The sequence below is a fragment of the Trachypithecus francoisi genome, unplaced genomic scaffold (assembly GCF_009764315.1).
Source record: "Trachypithecus francoisi isolate TF-2019V2 unplaced genomic scaffold, Tfra_2.0 Lachesis_group8, whole genome shotgun sequence".
Taxonomy (NCBI): Eukaryota; Metazoa; Chordata; class Mammalia; order Primates; family Cercopithecidae; genus Trachypithecus; species Trachypithecus francoisi.
In genome coordinates this window covers 29449002-29473363 of record NW_022681473.1, presented here as the reverse complement: position 1 = coordinate 29473363, position 24362 = coordinate 29449002, and the positions used below count along the sequence as shown (strand labels likewise).

Genomic DNA, 24362 nt, shown 5'->3' with positions numbered 1-24362 from the left:
TTACATGGTGGGTAACCTTTGGAAAACCTAACCATGCCTGTGGTTTCTTCTTAAGTGAACTTAGCTGTGGCGAGCTTCAGTCCTGATCCTGGGCCACTGGCAACCAAGGCATCTGTCTCAAAAGAAAGGCCATGGAATAGAGGGGTTCAGGTGAGTGGGTGGGAAGGACAAGTTGTTCATTGCTTCTCTGTGTAACCTAAGTGAGAGCTGAAGAACAAGGGAGGGATTGAAAAAGGAAATGGTGTGGTTGTCATTACAAGAAACTGTATCTTTCCCCATTTTCAATAAACCCTCCTGGGAAACTTAAGACCAAGATTGTATCAATAGCCCAAGAACAACCATCACCTGGGTGAGGCCTGAAGCAGAGGAGGAGGACTTGCTAGATGGAGCTGGATCAGATTAAGGCATTGGGGCAAACATCTTCCACACTGACCTCATTAGCCAATGTGCCCAAATTACCTAAATTAATGATGTGTCTGGAGAAGCTCAGACCTTGGGAGCCATTTTAGTAGGGTTTTGTGCAATACGTGGGCTTATCTTGATGCAGGTGGTTCTCTAAACATGGTCCATGGACCACTGCTTTGGAACTGCCTAGAAGGTTTGCTAATATGTAGACTGCAGGGCCTCATTTCAGATGGCCCAAAGCAAAGTCTCCATGAGTATAGGAATCTACATGCCAACATTCTCACAAGATACTTACTTGCAAAAAATTTAAGAACTACTAGATTCCAAAGGAGAATGAATGGCTAGAGGAGGTAAGGAGGAAAACTATATCACTGAAGCCTGGGCAGACAGGGCCCTAGGCAAACCATGTGGCTTCCTTTCTGGTGGAACAGCTGGCTGCTGAGACCAGCTGCCCCACAGAGCCAGTAGAGTCCCAGAGAAGAAGAGACTGGGGGTGGGGTGGTGCAGGTACCTACCAAACACCGTCAGGGTGAGCAGGAGATTCTTCCCCAGCTTGTCACACAGACGCAGGCCCAGGTGCCGGTGCTTGGGTTCCTCCGAGCTGAGGTGACTGTCGTGCATTCGCACTTCCACCTGCTTGGGCATATTGTTGGCACTGGAACAGAAGTGAAGGCAGAGATTAGAGAGACTGGCACCTCCCCTATACAGTTTCAGGGGCTAGATGAGGAGGAACCTCTCCAGGCACAGTTGGAATCTGGAACCATCTGCAGGAAAGTAAAAGTAAGTGGGACTCAGGGTCACCTATAAGCAGGACAGTAGGACACACTGAGAACTGATGTGGATCCTCCCAGTAAAGGAAAGGAATACCACATGCAATGGTAGGGTCTTCCAAAGAGTTGCCCCCCATGGTAACTTAGGGAAGGAAGTTACCATGTTACAGAGCCTTTACTTGAGTCTTGACCAAGATTGCAAAGGCTAAAATAAATAGAGATCCAAATTCAGACTGGTCTGGCTCCAAAACCTGAGCTATTTTGTTCTTGTAACAACAGCAAAAAGGTGAGTCATACTTGAGTTACATCAACATTAAAATGTCTCCAAGCTGAAGCCTTCCCCATCCTGACATGTGAAAGTCACAAAGGTTGATCATCCAAGCTTTACTTCTTTTTTGGAAAAGATAGTTTATATAGTAAAAAAAAAAAAAAAAAAAAAAAAAATCAACCTATTGTGGCTTTTAAAAGGTCACCTACATTATCAAGACTGCTAAACTGGCCAAGAGCTAATACCACTTAGAACCTAGAAGTATGGTTTTAAGAAGTATTTTGATCACCTCCAGCTATGGTTGCAGCCAAGCCCTTTTCTGGGTAAACCCCAGGTAAGCCTAAGCCATCCTGGGAGTCTGCCCAAAGGAGCCCTTGCTGGGGTAATGGGCCTACTTCTCCGTCCTCAGCTTTGTCATTTCCCTGGCCAATAATATTCCATATGTAAGCTTGGGGATTGCCATAGGGAGGCCAGTTTTTCACTTTCATATCTTAGGACATTTTTTAGCTGCTGTTTACAATCACCATCATTTGATAAAAGAAAAAAAAAATAAGCCTTTCACACCTAGAAAGAGAGGTGTCTCTGAACAGATGACAGTGCCTTCAAGACAGGGAGGTGTTGCCCTTATCCAGATAGTCTTGTCATAGACTGGAGAAAATTTCCTTTGGAACCAACACCAAGCTGCAGACCAGTGTTTTGAAATCACTGGTTATAATGGGAATAGTGTGGGTTTTGGAGCCAGAGGGCCTTGGCTTCAAATCCTGACTCCAACTCTTGCTAGTTGTGTGGGGTGTAGAAAGAAAAGCCTGATGCCTACTTCATAAAAAATTAAACAAAAATATGTAGCATAGTACCTTTCTCCAGTGTACACAAAGAAGAGACACTTAACACCCATCGACTTCATGACAAGGATGACATTTTGTTCAGTAGGCTTACCCACTTGCCCTGCCATTCCAGCAAGATACCAAGACCTAAGCTTCCAGTCTCAGAGTTAAGACCTGGAACCCAAATACAACTACTTGCTTTTTCATAACAGGCTGCCTAATACACTCGCCACCCAAATGTTTTAAAATTAGGAATAACGTTGCATGATCAGATGAGAATATTAGTCAAAATATAAGCTTCTTAGTCTCCCCTTAATGGCCAAATTTTCTACTCATCTAGTTAATTTCTGAGGCAACTTCTGGTTTCCTGACATATGTGTGCACTAACAATCCCTCAGACCGTCTGAAAAAGAAAATAGGGTATCACTGTCCACAGCAGGTGGGTGAGGGCCTTTCTGATCAGTGAGCAACAAATACCACTTCCTCCTATCGCCAAGTGAAACAGACAGAAAATTCACTTTACAACACAGCAGGGGGAAATGATCAAAATGATCTTTTTAACATGGATAGACGATATTTCTATGTTTACAGTGGGATCTTTTTCCATTTTTAAACATGTCTCCAGCCAGTAATATGAAGCTCTAAAGCAGGAAATGTCGAACAAAGAGTGGAGGTAGTATATGTTCTGAAATGGTGAATGTATTTCCTTAGCCAGCTCTTGGCCAAACTCTCCAGTCCCCTTGAGATCATTAATCTCCTTGCCTTCTGCTTCATTTGAATCTCTCCTGCCACTGAAATGAGAATCAGGCACATGGTTGGTATTCAAGTAAAACTAGGAAGTATTTAAAGCAACCATTCTGGCAAGATCCATATGATGTAATGGAAGTGTCAGGCATCAAAACAGCCATGTCAAAGTGAAAACACACAAACATTAGGTTAGCATACACACCCAACCCGGCAACATGGTTGGATGCCTGTGCCACACATTTCTTTGTTGTACAATATTGCTGCCTCTTTAATGGTTTGTTTTTTAGGCCATAACAAAATGTTCCTGAAGTCCTGAATCAAAATAGCCACATCAAAGTGATTACATCAAAATACTGTAAACCCACAAATATTTATTGAGAGAATTTCCGTGAGTTGCCCTCTTGGAATTAAACAGATATGGAAGACTTGTAAGAGTTCTTGATGTTTGCACATAGAAAATAATTTTAAAGGTAATTCAGGGACTCATCTTGCAGCTGGAAACACAGAGAGTCCCCCAAGAACTCTTTGTAAAAATTCTGACTAATCTAAAATTTCCAACTATTCTAATTAGTCTAACTAATCACTACATCTCCCAGAACACAGAGACTGACATGGGAATTATCACGTAATATAGCATGATTATATAATGTATATAGATTATTATATAATATAGAGCTGCTTCTAAGCCTATACACCTTTAGAATAAGATGTAAGTTTTTAAAAATGTGTTCACACAAACAGCTATGTAAATGCTGATTGCAAACACACCTGGTAACAGTGACAATAACAGGGATAACTTATATTTATTGAGTGTTCTCTATGTGTCAGATACTATACTCAGTAATGGGTATGGTACAATCTTTACTCTTAAAGAGCCTTTATTCAGAGAGAAAACATAAAGCACATTGTACTGTAATTGTCTGCTTTATGTACAGGCCCTGAGCAAGCTTGCAAAGGAGTCTATGGGAAATCATAAGAACAATGCCTAACTCAGGTTCAGGGAAGAGGAAGGGATGTTCAAGAAGGGGTTCCAGAAGGGGCCAAGACCTGAGTCAGCTCTTGAAGGAAGGATTTCGTTTAAATGCCCACATTCTCCTCCAGTCTATGAACCCCAGGAGGGCAAGATTGTGATCTTTAACACCTAGTACTGAGAGCTTAATCAATGTTTGCCAACAGAAATTGAGAATTGAAAAGCAGTTCTAAAATGGCCCCTTGCTTGCCCCTGGGAATAAGGCCCTTCTGCAGACAGACCGGCAGCATGCCACTTCAGTCAGATTCTGACCATTCTTGCATTTATTCCACAAATTTCTAGTGGGCTCATATTACAGGCCCCATACTGTTGTCAATGTTAAAGATATTGCAATAAACAAAAAGAGCCCTTGATATCATGGAGTGTGCACTTTAGTGAGAGAACAAATACATAGATAAATACATTTTAAGTAGTGAGAAGTGCTGGGAGGGGTGCTGTATTAGTTCATTCTCACTCTGCTAATAAAGACATACCCGAGACTATGAAATTTACAAAGGAAAGAGGTTTAATTGATTCACAGTTCAGCATGGCTTGGGAAGCCTCAGGAAACTTACAATCATGGTGGAAGGGGAAGAAAACGTGTCCTTCTTCACATGGTGGCAGCAAGGAGAAGTGCCAAGAAAAAGGGGGAAAAGCCCCTTATAAAACCACCAGATATCGTGATAACTCACTCACTATCATGAAAACAGCACGAGGGTAACTGCCACCATGATTCAGGTATCTCCCACGGAGTCCCTTCCACAACACATGGGGATTATGGGAGCTACAATTCAAGATGAGATTTGGGTGGGAACACAGCCAAACCATATCAAGGGTGAAGGAGAAGGATACTAGTGTGTGGGGAGGCAGTGTGATTTTGTATCAAGTGTCCAGGGAAGGTGTCTATGATGAAGGGACACTTGAATAGAAACCTAGAAGAAATGAGGGGTCTCCTCAAGTATTTTATGCAATTTGTCTAGAGCTTAGCAAATAAATGGAACATACACAATTGGGAAATCTGTCTTACTACCTAGATCCCAAAGCTCCCACCCAGATGCACACCCTGGGGTCCATGTGTTTATTTTTACATGGATTCAAATGAATATGTAATAAGTAATGCTGGGTCCTATCACCATCATGAATATTATGAGGGTTTAAATGACTATCCCAGCTCCCCCTAAGAGAAACGGTTACCAGGAAGAGGTGAGTTGCATACAGGTGGAAAGCCTAAGGTCACAGCAGCCAGCAGATTTGCTCCCATGGCAATGAGCAGAAAGTGCCAAATCTGGTCTGGGAAGTCCATCGGATACACAGTAAGATGTCCAGTGTGCACACTTACCCTTTTACTAATAGTCCCTTCCTACGTCCTGTGGCTGTGCACACAGAACAAAGCAATAAAACTCAGGTGGGATTTGGGTCCACCAAATCCATTGAGGCTAATGCTCTCTGACACTGCCTGCCATCTGTGTTTCTACTTGAGTGCCTCCTGAATGGAGGAATATTAGCAATGCAATGCCTTAATGTTGGAAGTTCCAGTGTGCCAACATCTCTCGAATGGCCTCCACTGCCCAACAAAGTAAGGCCATGTGGTGGGACAGCTGTTGGAGGATAATTAAAAACTTTTAACAATGAGCCTATAATTTCCTTCAGCCTTAGCCTCTCCATTGAATTATTTAAACAGCTGTTAATTTTGCAATCACTGCCCAGTTCTTTCTCATGCAAATCCACGTGAGTCCTGTTTCAAGGCAAGCTCAGCTTATCGTGCAAATCATCCTCTGTGACTCAGAAGGGAACGTGTAATGGGGCTAACGCTAAGTTTTAAACTATTCTCAGAACCTGCTTTTCATTAGCATTCAATTTCCCTTGCTTTGCCAAGAGCCTCTAATAATAGGCTCATTAGATGTGGTGTTGGATTCAGATTTCCTGCTGCACACTTCAATGTCGCCTTAGCTGGCACCAAACTCTTTTTTCCACCTTCACTGATTCGATGAGGTGGCAACAGAACACTCCACAGGGAGCCTAAAAGCAACTGGTGTGTTTCTCCTGGAGGATGTGAGGTTTGCAATGGGCTTCACCCACCTGTCTTTCCACTGCTGACATCTAACTTCCCCTCTCTGGCCCCAGGCTTCAGGATCTGGGGAGGTACTGGGGAGACAATGATGTCCAGAAATTGCCCTACTGGAAGACATTAGGTCACCCTAGTATCAAGAACAAAAACAGTGCTCATAGCAGAGCCTCTCGCCTAAGACAGTTGTTGTATTTGGATAAGAAAGATGGAAATACCAGTGGTGTCAGCTCGAGCACCAAGAACCAGGAGGTAGAGATTTCAGCTTTGATTGTCCCACATCCAGGATTTCCCCCAGCTCCCTGAAGAATGCCACCCCTGCTGTAAAAGGGTGCTGAAACCCTAAGACTTCCTGACATTTCCAACAGCCTGCAAGTCCCTCCACCCTTCCTAGATCCTGTAAGACCTGCCTTAACTGTGTCAAAGATGCTTACCAACCAAGATGTCAGTCTCTCTCTGACAGATACTGTGTTGTCACAGATCCTGCAAATGAAACTTAAAGGGTCACAGCCTCCAAAGTCTCCTTCAGTCCCTTCTTCTATTCATTGTGTCTTCACAGTGTTCATTTGCAAAATCACAGAATTACTTTATGGTCCTGCTGGTGAGGCACTCCAGACTTCACAAACCTCTTTTCTATAGCTTCTTTCAGTCCATTTGAGGGGCTGGTTAAAGAATACAGTTTATAGCTATCCTGAATCATGATGGTATTGGGCCAGGATAGGACTGGAAGTCAGAAAGTCTGTGTTCTAATTCCAGGACTGCTGCTAAGTGGGTGTGTCAGGGGAAAAGTATGAGGATAAAATGGATGTAACATTACCTTCCGTGATCAACAGACAGTAGGGTAAACTGCTATGAGATGGTAAAAACACATTCTCAATGTAAGATATCAATAAGGTTTAAGTATCAATTTTGGCCCATTTTTATTTTTTAGGTCCCATTCTCTTAATCTATAAAATAAGAGGGTCGAATTGGAAAGTCTTTAACATTATAAAATTCTGTGATTCTCTAATTCTCCAGGGAGGGAAAAGGATAGTAATAGCATTCAGTTCCAGAGATGTGGATTCCATTCTAGGTACCCACGATGGAATAAGCCTAGAGCTGACCATGAAGACAAGTCATTTCATTTACCATGAGATAGCCCAGTAGCTACACCACAACGCTCACAGGGAAAGGCAGAGATGAGACACAAACCAACAGCAACCATAACAACAACCTTTTGCATTCCTTTTAACCTTTCTTATGTCTGCTATGGAAGCATTGTTTTCTAGGGCCAATAAAGCTGGGTTGGGATGAAATTCAGCACACAATTCAGACGTGAGCATCTTCTAATTCCTCATCCATCCTTCACCCATTCTCAGGTCTAGATTTCTAATGTGGGCAGGTCAATGCCTTGGGAACAGTCAAACAGGTAAACTGGCATTGGGACCGGCCAAGTGCTAAACTCACCACTAAGCCATTGAGAGACCACCTACATCAGGCACAGTCAACTTCTGTGGAACTGGTGAGGTGGCACTCAGAAAAGACAAGATGAGAAATCGAAGGAGAAGAGCCTCTTTTTCTATATCGCTTCCTAAGTGCAATGGCCCAAGCCAGCTAATGCCATGAATGGCAGGTATACAGCCAGTTGAGACTTCAGGTGTCTACACACAAACTGCAAAGACAAAGTAGCAGGAGACAAAGTTTTCAAGGGATGAATAAAAATTGTATTTGTTTGGCTCAGAAACAGATGTTAAAACACCAGCTCTGATGAGTAACTGTCAGAAGGCAAGTTGGTGGAATGCAATCACATAATTACATGGCCATTGATTCTTGGTTAAAATGTCCCTTTTCTGGCAGTGGCTGAGACAGGACATTTCGTCTTTTGGACTAATCATGCAACTCACTGCATCATTATAGAGCTCCGATAAGATAATATCTATGAAAGCACTGACAGAGTACCTGATATATAGTAGATACTCAATTTTAATATCCTCTCTTTGTCTGAAATCCCTCATATGATGCAAAATGACCAGTAAGAGAGTTTACTCACTGTTGAGTTTTAGTAAATCTCCTTGCCCATACATTGGTGCTTGTGCCTTTTACAAACAGAAAGTCTCAGAGGGTCCAGAGTGGGTGAGGGTCTGGGAAGATCCCACTGCCATCAGCCTCCCTAAGATGGAATGACTGAATAACCTCTCAAAGAACATCAGGAGTACAACCTTAAGGATATGGCCTCTGGACTTCTATGAAATCCTTCCCCAGGCAGAGACTTAGGCAGCTTTGACCCAACAAATTTGCTTATTTCCAGATAGACTCACCACCTCAAACAGAAATAAGACACCAAGGAACAATTAGCCTCCAGGGCCCAATGAGAGACTGGGGTGGGGTGTTTGATCATCTCAAATTGGGAACCTCTTCTAAAAATAAAGATTATGCTGTGGCTCAGGAACACACTGGCCAGCCCAGTCCCCAAAGGCCTATCAATTCTGAAGTAATGGCTACCCATCTCTGGTTCATGGAACAACACAAAAATACATGTGATAACTTCACACAACATCAACAAGATGAGGAAGATTCACATGGCATGCACTCTGGCTTTTGAACCAGGGACAACTTGGCCCCTTTCCAGATGAATAAGCCAGATTGCCTTGAAGCAAACCATCTCTGCTAGCTAAAACATCCTCCACCCACTCTCCAAACCAGCCTTCTTAGACTGACTTTTATTCCTTCCAAGTAACTCTGGGCATGACTTTCCTCAGGAGCCTTTGATGACTTGACTCCCAAGTTTGCTTTGTAGATGCAGTTTACCATGTCGCCCATGCTCTCAAGGCATTTTTCACAGTTTACTCGTATATTTTCCCCACTAGAACATAAACTCTTTGAGGACAAACTGTGTCTTATTTGACTCTGTCTCCACCATGCCTAGCATCCTCCTGGCACATAGTGTATGCTAAATTAGTGTATGTTGCATGAAGGAATGAAGGAATGGATGATTATGCTAAAAATATGTTCTTGTCACAGGTTCTTTGTGACACTCCATTATAAGAGGTAGTGGTCCAGAAGGCTAACAAATCTGAGGAGAGAAATGAGAGAAGGAAGATAAGAAATGGTTTCAAGTGGGGAAGTCCCATCCTGTAAAAAACAGGGGGGCTGGGTGCAGTGGTTCATGCCTATAATCCCAGCACTTCAGGAGGCCGAGGCGGGTAGATCACCTGAGGTCAGGAGTTTCAGACCAGCCTGGCCAACATAGCGAAACCCTGTCTCTATTAAAAATACAAAAAATTAGCTGGGCATGGTGGCAGGAGCCTGTAATCCCAGCTATTCAGGAGACTGAGGCAGCAGAATCGCTTGAACCCAGGAGGTGGAGGTTGCAGTGAGCCGAGATCACACCATTGCACTCCAGTCTGGGCAACAAGGGTGAAACTCTATCTCAAAAAAAAAAAAAAAAAGAAAGAAAGAAAGAAAAAAACAAGCAGGGAACACCTGCACTGAGAAAAACAGTGTGTAGCAGAAATGGGCAGCATCACAGCAGAGCTGATTCTTTTCTGCTGGTGGTTGTGATCCAGCTGCCCTGACCAAGGTATGGTGGTCTCAGTGCTCCCAGCACTCTTGAGGGAAGATGGAACGAGGAACCACTCTAGGTTCACCCAATAAGGCCTTTGGGGAAACTGATGAGGACCTGGGAAGATGTACTGGTCCCTGAAGAATCTCTTAGGACTCAACCACTAAGCATCAGTATCTCTAAATTGGACCCTCCAAAATGTGGTCCTACTGCCAGAAAGCACGAGTACTCATTCCCCTTCCAAGAGCCACTGGAACCCTGATCTTGAGGTTAAAAGAGCTCAAGATTTGGCCCTCAGGCCTGGGAGGTTCTTCTAGCCTCTGAAGCTTCTCAAACTGAGCCTTTCCTATCAGTCTGCCAGACAGGAGTGACTAGGATGTTCACTAAGAGGTGGTTCAATTAGCTGCAGCGCCTTTAGGCACTAGGCAGAAACTGGGTGAGGTGCTGTATACCTTAGCCGGGGTTGGGTCTTTTGATCACACTTTACGATTGCTTTTCTTCAGCGCAGCCTGTCTCTTTTTATTTCCTTCCAGACTGAGCAGTCAACCATGCAACATAGCATCAATCCCAAGCAAGAAGGCAAGTCACTATCATGACCTTGCAAATTGCAAGATTTACCATGGCAGGCATTCAAAATGCCACACAATGCTTTTGTGAAATGATTTTAAGGGCTTCCTCAAAGGTTCCCTGGAGACCTTCAAAGTCACCCACTTCTGGCTCCCAGAGACCCAAATTTTCTCCTTGAGAGAACTATCCCTTTGGATTCCACCCAAAGACCCAGATTTAAGCCAGAAACGTATGGAAAAAGCAACCCATTCACTGACACCTTAGTGTAAAGGAGATTCTCAATCTATCCCCCAAAATAGAATTATCTGGAGGAACCCCTTAATATAGGTTCCTGGACAGAACTGTATCTGGAAGCCAAACAAAAGGAGATGTTAAAACATAAATGACGTAAACTTTGCCAACTGCATACCATTGCCAGGATCAGTCTTGAAGTCAACTGTTGAAATTCTGAGGCCTCCGCAGCATTTCTTGAATGCTAGCAATTTTATTCTCCTTTTTTTCCTTTTTAATCCAGATGCTTATTTCACATGAGTGTTCAGTTTGTGGAAATTAATCACACCATTCATGTAAGATTTCTATGCTTTTTTGTCTGAGTGCTATACTTGAGTTAAAAGTAGAAAAATAGTCAAATTAAATTATCGTGTTAGAAGTAAATACATATAGCGTATCTATCTTTGGCCCTAAATGGCTGATTCATACTGGTGGATTTCCCAGCAAAAGAACAGGTACTAATTTTGCCCAAAGAACACCTTATACTTTGGGAACATGTAACCATCTCCTTCAGATGAGGCAAAACAGCAGGGCCTTAAGGTAGTCCAGGTTATAACAGAGTGACCTGACTGGCCAAAGAAGAAGTTTGTGGCCTTCATCTTCTTTTTACTCTTCTATGCCCATAACAGCAAAGAACTCATACATTTCCTTTCTTGTCTTCCATAACAGGAACCCAAGCAGGTTCTTCTTGTGTTCATCTTTCAATTGTAAACAATAACCAACATTTCATCAGTTTAACTTTCTAACAAATAAGCTAATAATAACATTTGTGTCATTTAAAAGGCATTTTTGCATTCATCAAGAGTTAATGACATTCCTGAGAGGGAAGGATTATTCTATCTTGGAAATGAAAAGACAGACGCCCCAGAAGATTCTGAAACTTGCCCAAGCTTATGAAGCTTAGAAATAGCAGAGTTAAACCTGTGCTGTGGGTCTGCAGCAAAGTTAAACCTGTGCTGTCCTTTGCCTTTGAATCCGGTGTTTTATGGGCATACTCTTTCTAGAGGTATTTGCAGAGCAATGGACATGTTAGAACTACCACCGACACCAAGGCACTAGGTAGCTACTTATGAGACTTGCATTCTAGCACGTGGAGAGAGAAGATAGAGACAGGAGGTGCTGCTAAACGAGAGAAAGGGCAAGTGAGCTCTGGGAAGCTATGGCCTTGTTGTCTGCCTTGGACAATCCATGCTGCTGATGCCATGGCCCCAGATGTACCATCATGAGAAAATGGCATCCACTCAACTGACTACTCCCTTCAGGCAACCAGGGCACACAGGAACCATCCTATTCCCACTGACTTAGCCAGCACTTGCTGCTGTGAAATAACCTCAAGGGTTCACTCCAACTCTGGTCCTTCACCAGGAAGGACTCCCCACCAGAAGGACCCTAATGTCCGGTAACTGGTAATAATAAGAATAATGATGATGACAATAATGATGACAGCTGTTAACATTTACTCAAAACTAACTTCATACCAGATATTTTTCTAAGTCTTCTTATTATGAACTTATTTAATTCTCACAATAACCTCAGGAGATAGGTACTAGTATCAGCAACTTTTACTGAAGGAATAATGAAGTCATCGAATGGTTAAGTTACTTGCTCAATGTCACAAAGGTAATAGATGGTAGAGCTAGGATTTGATCCCTGTCAGTCCTGGACTTGGAAGAACCGGTCAGCCCACTCTCCCTCCAGTCTGAGAAAACTTGTTCTTTACATTAGGCAATTTCATGCTAGCAACACACATTGAAACTGAACATTTGGCCAAAAAAGTGATTTTGCTGTCAGGGGATAAGGAGGATTCCAGAGAGAAGAAAGGTCACACGTAGTCCAAACCAGAGCCTGCTCCAAGAGCTATATGCAAAAGTCATGGAATCCTAGAATTTCTGGATTACAGAGGCTTCCTGTCCCCTCTAAGCCTCTGGACAAATGATTATCTGGTCTAGTGGCCCCAACTCTGTCTCTGGTTCACTTGTTAAAAATACAGATCTCCAAAACTTATGTCCACACAAAACACTGCACAGGGATATTTATAGCAGCTTTATTTATAATTCCCAAAACTTGGAATCAACTGAGACATCCTTCAGTAGGCAAATGGATAAACCACAGTACATACAGACAATGCAATATTATTCAGCACTGAAAAGAAGTGAACTATCTATCCACAAAAAGACATGGAGGAAAAATAAATGCATATTACTAAGTGTGAAGAAGCCAATTTGAAAAGGCTACATACTGTATGATTCCAACTATACGACATTCTGGAAAAGGCAAAACTATGGAGGGGCATGGTGATGAATAGGTGAAGCACGGAGGATTTTTTAAGGCAATAAAAATACTTTGTATGTTACTATAATAGTAAATACATGTCATCATACATTTGTCCAAACCCATGAACGTACAACACCAAGAGCCAACCCGTATGTAAACTAAGCACTCTGCATGATAATGAGGTGTCAATGTAAGTTCATTGGTTGTGATTAATGTACCACTCTGGTGGGGGATGTTGACAGTGGGGGAGGCTGCACTCGAATGTGAGCACGGATATATGGGAACTCTGTACTTTCTACTCAATTTTGCTGTAAACCTAACACTACTCTTTAAAAAACAGTATATTAAACAAAAACAAACAGAACAGAACACAAAACAGATCTCCAAGCCCCATTCCTGAATATTCCAACTCAGCACGTCTGGATGGGGCCTAGACCTCCAGACTTGTGCAAAAGCACCCAGATGACACTGTTGCAGCCAGTCCACATACCAATGTCTGGTCAATGCCTGAATAGTTGCAGTGCAGGGCAGCTTATCACTTCTACTCTAACCATCCTGCCGTTGGATAGCTTTGACTATTAAGAAGTCCTTCCGGCCGGGCGCGGTGGCTCAAGCCTGTAATCCCAGCACTTTGGGAGGCCGAGACGGGCGGATCACGAGGTCACGAGATCGAGACCATCCTGGCTAATATGGTGAAACCCCGTCTCTACTAAAAAAATACAAAAAACTAGCCACGCGCGGTGGCGGGCGCCTGTAGTCCCAGCTACTTGGGAGGCTGAGGCAGGAGAATGGCGGGAACCTGGGAGGCGGAGCTTGCAGTGAGCTGAGATCCGGCCACTGCACTCCAGCCTGGGGGACAGAGCGAGACTCCGTCTTAAAAAAAAAAAAAAAGAAGTCCTTCCTTTATGGTGAGCCTATAACTGTCTCCCTGTAGCTTCTATCCGCAGGTTATTTTTCTACCCTGTGGAGCTACCTAATAACAACAGTTACCATCAGACAATGTACTGGATGCTTTACATATGTTATTTCATTGACTCCCTATAACATTCTTACAAGATAGCTACTATTATTAGTTCTTCTTTATAGATGAAAAACTGGAGGTCAGAGAGAGGAGCACATTTGCTCCAAGTCAGGCAGTTGGTGAGTAGACGAGCTGGATGGCAACCCAGCTCAGCCTGAACAAGGTGCACACACTTAATCATGACACTTACAGAAAATGAAGCTGAATTCCTTCTCAATCTACCAACCTTTGAGGCATATGAAGTTTCTGCTCAGGGTTTTCTCTTCTCCAAATTTGTTACTATCATGGTTAAAGCACCTCAAGCTAATTACTTGCATGTGTCTCCTAGACCTGCACACAACCTTCCAGGTAAGGGCTGGCTACTTCCCCACTCCCCTAAGCTCATCAAAGACTGCCTTTCTTGCTCTCACCCTCCAGCTCATCAGATTCTACCAGAGCTGAGGCTTTAGCACTGCCTTTGAAAAACTGAAGGGCATAGGTAACTTCACAGTAGAGAAAGAAAGTCCAGGGAGTACTCGTAATGAATAGAACCATTTATTGCCTTTTTATTCTGTACCAGTGATAGGCAGAGTAATGCCTCCACAAATGTCCATGTCCTAATCCCAGAATCTGTGGATGTGTCAGATTACATGGCAAAGGGGCTCTAAGGCTGCACGTACAAAGAAGGTTGTAAATCAGCTGACCTCAAGACAGGCAGATGTGCCTGGATTCTGTAGGTGGGACCAGTGGAATCACAGGGGTTCTTATGTGTGAAAAGGGGAGGCAGGAAAGAAAGAATTGGAGGATGGCAGCATGACAAAGACACAGCCCAATGTTGCTGGCTTTAAAGATAAAGGAAAGGGCCAGGAGCCAAAGTGTGTGAGAAGCTTCTAGAAACTGGCAAAGGCAAGGAAACAGACTCCTCATCTGAGCCTCCAGAAAGGAATGCAGCCCTGCTGACACCTTGATTTTAGCCCAGTGAGACCCAACTCAGACTTCTGGCCTCCAGAACTATACGATAATAAGTTGTCTTGTTTTAAGCCTCTTGATTTGGGATCAGTTGTTACTGTAACAATGAGAAACTAATGTAGTACCAGAACTTACAGTTAAGTGTTTTCTACACTATCTCCTTTGTTTTTTACAAAAGCCTCAGCAGAAGGTGATAGACACAGAGAGTCTCCTATCCATACCCACGCCTCTGCTGCTTCTAGAAATCTGCTCAGAGAAGGAGCATGCTCAGCCAGACACCGCTTCTCAAACCTCCCTTCCTGAGATGTAGGCTGAAGTGTTCTGCTCCTCCCTTCCTCACTTCTTCCTGCCCTAGAGAAATGTAGACCAAAGTAACATCTTTCTCTCTTTAGCCGATCATGTGTTCAAAAGGTTCAGCAACACCATGCCTCTAAATGGCTTCCATCGCCCATGGAAGCATTTCAAGGCCTCCCAGAGGACTTGTGCAGTTCCTTACTTTGGTTCCTTCGAATGAGCTGCTAAATCTGTGGTTATTGAAAGAGAACTAAACATCCAGTCCCTGTTGATCCCAGCAGTCCAGTCAGCTTACTGACTGCCCAATAGCTTCTCAACTAGTTTGATCTGCTAAGTTTAAAAGTGATAAACTGAGCTATCCAGTCACCCCTGAAAGGTAATGTTCTCACCAGGAGAATTTCTTCTAGAGAGAAGAATGTGTATTCTCACTCTGGTAGCTTGTGGAGACAGACTGGTTCACAGGGCTTTGTTCACAGGGCTTTGTGCTCCCTGCAGTGGTCTCATTCCCCATCCGCACACAGCTGATCAAGTATTCACTCCCCAAACAGGTCTCTTTCGCAGCTACTCAAAAAACATAACCTTTGGCAAGGTGCAGTGAGGGGGTACAGTGGCTCACACCTGGAATCCCAGCACTTTGGGAGGTCAAGGTGGGTGGATCACCTGAGGTCAGGAGTTTGAGACCAGCCTAGTCAAAATGGTGAAACCCCATCTCTACTAAAAACAAATACAAAAAATTAGCCAGATGTGGTGGCGCATGCCTGTAATCCCAGCTACTGGGGAGGCTAAGGCAGGAGAATCACTTGAACCTGGGAGGCGGAGGCAGCAGTGAGCTGAGATGGCACCACTGCACTCCAGCCTGAGTGACAGAATGAGACTGCCTCAGAGAAAAAAAAAAAGCAAAAACCGAAAGCACAAAGAAACATAACCTTTATCTATATTGTTACACTAAAAATAACAGACGTCACAGAGTTTATTCACCTTAAGGTAAAGATTCCTTTTCTTTATTGCTAAGCTTAATAAGCAGTAATTTTAACAATGTTAATGATGAAGAGTTGGAAATTTATTCTAAAACCCTTTAATTTATAGTAACATATTGTTAATCATTTAAGTTTTTCTTTCTCTCTTTTTTTTTTTCCTTGGGACAGTGTCTTGCTCTGTTGCCCAAGCTGGAGTGCAGTGGCATGATCTCAGTTCACTACAACCTCTGCCTCCCAGGTTCAAGCAATTCCCATGCCTCAGCCTCCCAAGTAGCTGGGATGACAGGCGTGCACCACCATGCCAGCTAATTTTTTTTTTCTTTTTCTTTTTTAGTAGAGATAGGGTTTTGCCATGTTGTCCAGGCTGATCTTGAACTCCTGGCCTCAAGTAATCTACCTACCTTGGCCTCCCAAAGTGCTGGGATTACAGGTACGAGCCACTGCTCATTTAAGTTTTTCTTAAGTAAATTTCAATGCACTGTGTTTCAGTCTTACTAGTGAAAGTTACTAAAGGGTTTTGTCCACTTATAATTATGAAACCTAGATCCCTGAGTGGCAATAATCAGATAGAACTGAGAAGTGATTGTCCTTTAGATAGGCATGGATTTTCCAGTCTGCCACAGTCCCCACCATCCCTTATTGCATCCTTGCCACCAATGCCAAGTGTCAATTACTATTTATCATCAGGCTTCCACTGCTGTCTTTCTGAAAAGAGTGTTAAGAGGAAAGTAAACTGTTTCCTGATTTCATGTGCATACCTGCCTGGCTCTCATTAAGTTAGCAGCCCCCATCCCTTTTGGTTCCATCATTGTACAGATGGGAGCTTTCTTCATATGCTTAAGTAAAATCTTCAAAAAAGGAATGAAAATTTATTCACCAGGCTATAAGTAGGCAGGGAGTGATTTAACAGAGCGAATCACATTGTTGTTACTAAAGATGTCACATAATTCACGACTTTGAGCAAAGGTTCCCAGGGAACAGGTGTGAAAACAAAAGCAAGTGATGGGTCATATCACCTTCCTAAGAGCAGGCAGAGACGGTGCTTTAAGAATAATTCATGACTCACTAGCAGATTACAGGGGGTGGAGGAGGGCTTCACTGTCTTCTCTGCATGGCCCCTTATTATCAGTAGCCCCAAGATTAGAACTCTCTAGAGTAATGACTCAGTATGTGCTCAAATGCTAAGACATGACTTCAGCCTTTTCTTTACTAGTCTACTTTGCAGGGCAGGATATGGAGATTTGGTGAGTTGGACTCACAGCTTGTAGAGTCTGGCTGGAGAGCAGTTTTGTTTTGTTTTGTTTTGTTTTGTTTTGTTTTGTTTTGTTTTGCAACATCCCTTAAGACAGACATTTCGTACAATATGAAAAGTGACTGTTAGTCATTTTACAGATGAGAAAACAAAGTTAAGTAACTTTCCCATTGTCAGGTAGCTAGGAGGCTAGGAGTAGACAGGTGGGAATCACACCTTGGTCTGTCTTCATCCAAAACCAACTCCTTTTCATTACAATATGGCAGCTGCAAGAACCTGATATTTTAAGATAAGAATAACATTCTTCAATATTTCTTTATTTACAGCATCATAGACATAGCCTTCAATTGTCCAAAGTAGTTAAGAGTGTGTGCAATGATGGCAGGGAAGTGTGTGTATTGTTTTATATTGTTTTATTTTGCCACTCTCAAGCAAACTTCTTCTCCAGTCTCATCAACATACCCAGCCTCAACCTCATAGTTGCTAAATCTTCACAAATACCCATAAAACGTATTTAGTGAAAGCTATATTTCCCCCAAGATACTGGCCATATAGGCAGCTTCAGGCCAAGTTCTTTCAAACTTCAGCCATAGCAACCATAGTTGCACAACCAAGGCCAGCTGTGATGAAGTCACTGGGAACAAATTAGCAAAGGTTCCAGTACTCCTCTGGCCTGTAATCACTCCTCATCACTGGCTCTCAGACTATGTTGATGATCCAGACCCTGGGCATGGCATTTAGCTGAACTCTATAGCTGAAGAAAGTACTCAGGAAAGGATTTTTAATTTGAGATTTTCCTTTGAATAATGTGAGGGTTCATTTTTTGCAGAAAGGAAGACAGTCTATCATGAGTTACTACCAGGGTCCGCACAACAATGCAAAGCAAAATCTGATCCAGTCTCACCCGGGCGCAGTGGCTCATACCTATAATCTCAGCACTTTGGGAGGCCAAGGTGGGTGGATCACTTGAGGCCAGGAGTTCAAGACCAGTCTGAGCAACATGGTGAAACCCTGTCTCCACCAAAAACACAAAAATTAGGCAGTCTCATAACCCAGTCTTGAAAAAATTAAATAAATACAATGTTTAAAAATTAAATTTAAAAATGTTTTTAAAAATCTGATCCAGTCTCTTCGGACATCTTCCCACAGAAGATGCTAAAAAAGTTTCTTATGTGGTACAAATACACCATGGAATACTATGCAGCCATAAAAAGGAATAAAATCAGGTCCTTCAGAGGGGCATGAATTGAGCTGGAAGCCATTATCCTCATCAAACTAATGCAGGAACAGAAAACCAAACACCACACATTCTCACTTATAAGCAGGAGCTGAACAATGAGAGCACATGGACACAGGGAGGGGAACAACACACACGAGGCCTCTCAGGGGGTGGGGTGGGTGGGGGTAGAACATTAGGAAAAATAGCTAATGCATGCTGGGCTTATTAATACTTAGGTGATGGGTTGATTGGTGCAACAAACCACTATGGCACAGGTTTACCTGTGTAACAAACCTGCACATCCTGCACATGTACCCTGCAACTAAAATGAAAAATAAAATGAAAAAAAGAAGGAAAAAAGGTTTCTTGATGATCTCTATCTAGACCCCTTTGAAGGTGACCCAATCAATTCATTAATTGTATACTCTTGAATAGGTGATTTCACCCAATGGGCTTTGTTATTGATAACTGTACTGATTATACTCTCAACATTTATGGAACATACTAGTTCTGAGATAAGTGATTTCCTTTGTTTGATCCTAACAATAATTCTATAAGCAAGTAGGAGGAAGGAACAAACAGACAGAGTGCTATTATTATCCAAATTTTATAGACTAGGAACTAAGGCCACCGATGTGCCTAGAATGACGTAGTAAGCATCAGAATCACATAGCTAAACCTACATTGGCCCAACTCCAAGACTCTAGTTTGTAGGACTATGCTCAAGTAACTAGGCAGTCAATTCAAATACTCCATCCTCCGATTTTATATTTATAACTTACTAGCACTCACAGCAGAGGTCAGCAACTCATGGCTCTCCAGTTGGCCCATAAAGCCTAAAATATTTACTCTCTGGCCCTTTACAGAAAAGTTTGCTGACCCTTGGCTTAGAAGAACAGTAAACCAAATCCCAAATTTTCCATTCAGTTTACTGAGGTCTCTGTAGTACTTGGGACCAGCAGATTCCATAACATTTTTTAACTCAAGAAAAATATTTATTTGCATTGATTTATGTAAATAACCCTGAGTGATGAAAGTTAGAAACAAATTTGAGGAAAAAAAGAGCTAAAGAGTTGTAGTTGTAAAATATCCACCTCCCAAATTACTGCAGAGCTGCTGGTTAGCCAAAATGCAGGGAGGGTTTTGCCAGAATCATGAAGAATTTTATGAATGGGTCTACACTGAGTAGAGAGAAAAGTGCCCACAGGCCTCTCTGTATCCATGTTGATGGGGGATTAGAGGGGACTCCTCCTACCAACATGCAGCCAAACTGAAGACTAGCTGTTTAAACGGCTGCCAGCATGCTAAGCGAATAGAAATAGTGACACAGAGGGTAGTCAGAAAGGCAATGAGTAACTATTCATTGTTTTCAAACGTGGCGAGAGGTGTTTGGTAATCTTTGTGTAAAACAGACATCTGAGTCATCTCAGCAGCAGAGAGTTCTCATGAGTCATATAACACATGCTAGTCCCAAATCAGGTCTTTCCACCAGCTCAGGAATATTACCAACACTATCACCACACTACTCAGTATGGATCCAAAACTCAAGGAGTATCTATCTAACTACACCCACATGTTCAAATGCACCAGATGTACCATGGCATAACATAGGTATCAGTAGGTGTACTATAGACTCTACCTATAGGGTACAGTCCTTCAAGGTTGTAGAATAAACAGCTGCAAACTCCAAAATTGCCCCAGCTTGCTGTGTGAACGTGTGCATGTGCTGCCTCTTATCTGAGCCTAAGACTCATCTATAAAATGAGATGTCTGAGTTGGATGCCTCTGCCCTGCCTTCCAGCTCTATGTGTGGGTGGACGGGAAGTTCCAGTAACAGTGTAGAAACAGTCCTGGAATACACTGCTGACTTATGACTCAACATTCCTTATATTATCTAATTAGTATTATAATTACCATCAATATTATCATTGTTATTATCCTTAGTATAGCTATAGCATAAATAATAGCAATATAATAATAGCTAACATTTGTTAAGTGCTTTGCTGTGCCAGATCTCATTTGTTGAGGTCTCTAGAATATGTAGGACAAGAAGCTTGTAGTATCTGCATAGACCATGAGTTGGCAAACTACAGCCATGTGCCAAATCCAGTCTACAGCCTATTTTTATAAACAAGGTTTTATTAGAACACAGTGAAGCCTATTGTTTACCTATTGTCTATGGTTACTTTTGCACTCCAAGAGCAGAGTTGAGTAATTGCAACAGAAACCCTAAAATATTTATCTGACCCTTTACAGAAAACACTTGTTGACCCCCTTCTTTTAGACCCTACATAGCAAATCTGTTGTTTTTTGCCTCATTAGTGTCTGCTTGCTACTCTTTTGGTTCTATCCTCTTGACTTCTCAGGGCAATACCCCTTCTTACTCCCATCCCTATGGTGTGGATGGAACTGACCCATGCCCATCTCAGGACTGGTGAATCAGAATACTCCATCCTCATAACCACATAGATTTGTGGGTGATCATGTGGACCAAGTTGGTCCAGTGAGATATAGTCCTAAGACTTTGGCTAGAAAAAGTGGGAAGGAGGAGCTCTTATTTGTTGAGGTTTCTTAGCTGTTAGGATGTGTTCAGAGCTGCCAGGAGCTTATAAGGGAATGACCTGTCTTTGTTCGAGGACAAGGAGATAAGGAAAGAGAATGAGATCTAATAATAAGATTTTAGCTCCTAGATCCAGATACGCCTAAAGTTATCTCTAGACTCTTTGGTTAATAAGCTGATATATTCTTTAGTTCACTTAAGTCAGACTAAGTTAGGCTTCCATCACTTGCAACTAAAACAAAACAATCCTTTGAAATACACATAATTACTTTATCCACTAAGACACACCTGATCAAGACCACATAACTAGTAAGTGGCAGAGGCTAGGACCCAGGTCTCCACTGAGCTTTTCAAGATGAAGGGGTCAGCATCTAGAGCTCTCTAGAAGATCTGGCTAGAATCAGGAACACAGCCAACAGGTGATTTTCCTGTCTTTGAATTGCTCTCTAAAGGGCAATTCTTTGGGGATCATCCTGTTTTCTACTTATGACTGTCCCATGGTAAGACCCAGTAGAGTACTGGCTTCTCATGCAGTAATCTGGGGGAAGTTATGACCAAGAGTGATGTCATAGCCATTTGTCAGCTCTTCATTCTTGCCATTTAACTCGGAAAAATTTTTGCTGGGGAGAAACTTGACCTCCCTCTGTTGGGATATTTAGTCATTCAGCAAGAAACATGTAATCAGGGAATCTCAATGTGGTGAGCAAGATTGTGTGTTGAGACCATTCTGTGTCAAGGAGTAAGACAGGACAGATTTTGCTGAAGAAGAGATTTCACAAAATCAAACTTAACTGGAACTATCCATTCCACAGGGCATCTTCTTATATTCTACTTTGAAGGGGACAGACTCCAGAAGGAAACATGCAGTACAGGGTATGGAAACAAAATCTCTCAAGGAGATCTTTGGTTAGTGTGTGGCTCAATGTTACACCTTTATCAGCTAGAGGACCTTATCATAAGGACTGGGTCTCAGATAGGGATCCTGGCGACTCACAGGACCCTCTGTCAGGGGTCCACTGGTCTCAACACACCACATCAAATGAGAGAATGGATTCAAGCATTTTTGAATGATTTTCAACCATGAGAGTTGAGCATAAGTTGCATGGGCAGATGGATGGATGGAGGGATGGATATTGGACAGACAAAAGATTGATAAGCACAAATATATACACGTATAATTGTATACACAAAGATTACAAGTAATATTTCTGGAAAGATCACAGAATACTGCTGAGAGTGGTAGCATCTGGGGAGAACTAAGAAAATGCTATCTCAAATGAGAGGGTGACTCACAGATCACTGCATTCTCCTTAGCACTGTTTAAATGTTTTCCTATGTGCATTTATTGCTTTTTCAATGTTAGAATTAAAAATAAGAGAGAATTATCAAAAATATATTTAATGACAAAGCCCTCTTGGTTTCATCCCTCAATGACTCTAAACTTTAAATGACCAAAACCCCAATTCCTCAGGCTTTCTTGTTAAGCTTTTTCCCTTAAGGCTTTGTAATACCAGCCATGCAGACACACTGACATCAGCTCTCTGCTCATGTGTCACTTCTCTGAGCAGAGAAAAGAAGCAACGGGACCCAGCTCATGTCAGGAAAAGATGTTACACGAGACCTGTTCCTTTGGTGTCTGCCCCAACTCAGTGCCAAGCCAGAGGTGAAGAGCATAGGGTGACAGGAAGAATTCCAAAATACGGGCGACAAAGGCCTCTAGTCCATCTGGGCACAGCTGGAGCCAGGACAGGGCATCCCTGGCACAGAGATAAAAGAGTTGTCTGCAGTCTGGCCTCCAAGGAACTTGAAGTCCATGGAATGATCTGAGCTCCCTATCTGCTCTAGTATAGTCAGTGGACAACGTTTATCACTTCAAAAGAATAGGTCATGAAACAGAGCTATCCTGCACAATTCTGAATCACACACATATTCTGTAGGAAGAACCTGTGTCTTGCTTTAAAGTCTACTTCTACCCCTTTCTAGCTGTATGATCCTCAGCAACTCACTTTAGTCCCTGAGAGCTTCAGTTTCCTTATCCATACAAAGGAAGAAGATTGTAGCGTAAATTAGACAGAATCACTTCTGTTAAGTGCCAGCTACAAAGAAGCAATCGGTATTGTCCTGGTTCCCCCCTCCCCTTTGGTATCTCAGAAGTAAAGGGAATGCTTTTTAAAAGAATTTATTGATTGAAAGAGACAACAGAAAACTGTCAAAATGAACTTTCTTAGAAAACGGTGCAGACACTGAAGTGAGACCCAGCTTCTCCAGACTCTTACGTAACAAGTTACATAAGGATCATCTTATTCCCCCAGTGTGCCCTCCGGGATTATGGTGTGGAGGCTAAGGTCAAAAGGAAATTATGTAAGCATAATCCTGGAAAATTGACAAACAAAGCAGTGACCAGTTCAAGAAGCAAACCAGCAGTATGTTACTGTGAATCTCTCAGACGCCAGGAACTTATATAAAACACAGATTGAGTACCTTTGGTTGACAGTGGGGGAGGGAATTGTCAAAATAATTTTTAAATGGTATATCAATATACCAAACTCTCTGAATAGAGGCTGGAACTGCATTAGAGCAGCCTCTGGAAGGTTCAGGTTTGCCCCAAAGTGCTACATACTAACCTTTTAATTGTTGCCTCCTAGGGAGGTCCCAGGACAGAGAGGTAGAGGGGAGAAGTGGGGGTAATGAGACTCAAGACTGAGGAAAGTGAACTTGCGTTGGGACACCTTACCAACAAGTATTTAAGTATTTGCTACCTACCAATACAAATTAATGAAGGCATATTTTAGCTAGCAGCTGCACAGCAACCCTGGGGAAGAAGCATTTCTGAAATAGTCCTATTCACGAAAATGTTTGAAACCCTGTTAAAAACCTAATAAGGTATAGAGCATCAGAAGCAGCACGCAAAAAACACTCTCAACTACCTTAGCAATCAGGGCAGAGCAAGTGAAAATACCAAATTTTGCACATCAAATTGACAAAACATCTTTAAAAAGTTGACAACATCTGTGATTGCCAAGGACAGGTAAAATTAACATAGGAGTCCAAACCAGTATTGGATGTTGGGGGGAAGTTTGGCAGTTTCTATCAAAATTTAAGATATGCAATACCTTTCCACATCCCAAAATATTTTTCTTAACATCTATCTTGAGAAATGTGGATATATGTTCACAAAGATGTAGATTCTTTGCAGAAGTGTTTATAAAAGTAAAAAACTGAGTAATAACTTAAATGTCATCAATAGAGGAGTGCTTAATAAATTCTGATATATTTTGATGCAATGAAAGTATATGTACCTGCTAAAAAGAATGAACTACCATGGAAAAATATCTAAGATGTATCTAAGAT

At 42.3% G+C, this 24362-nt stretch overlaps 1 protein-coding gene across 2 annotated transcripts in view; it reads right to left on the bottom strand.

Annotated features, from left to right (window-relative positions):
* The window catches only part of SLC1A2 (solute carrier family 1 member 2), a 106005-nt gene that overhangs the window by 57296 nt on the left and 24347 nt on the right, over positions 1-24362 (bottom strand). Inside the window, exons 1-2 of one of the 2 annotated variants that reach the window (XM_033207912.1) lie at positions 6103-6215; positions 921-1060 (exon numbers count right to left, since the gene is read on the bottom strand). In XM_033207912.1, the coding sequence (XP_033063803.1) occupies positions 921-1060; positions 6103-6212 (250 nt within the window). In that variant the 5' untranslated portion in view covers positions 6213-6215. Of the gene's footprint in view, positions 1-920; positions 1061-6102; positions 6216-24362 lie in introns of those variants that run through there. The other variant, XM_033207913.1, reaches the window with a different exon arrangement.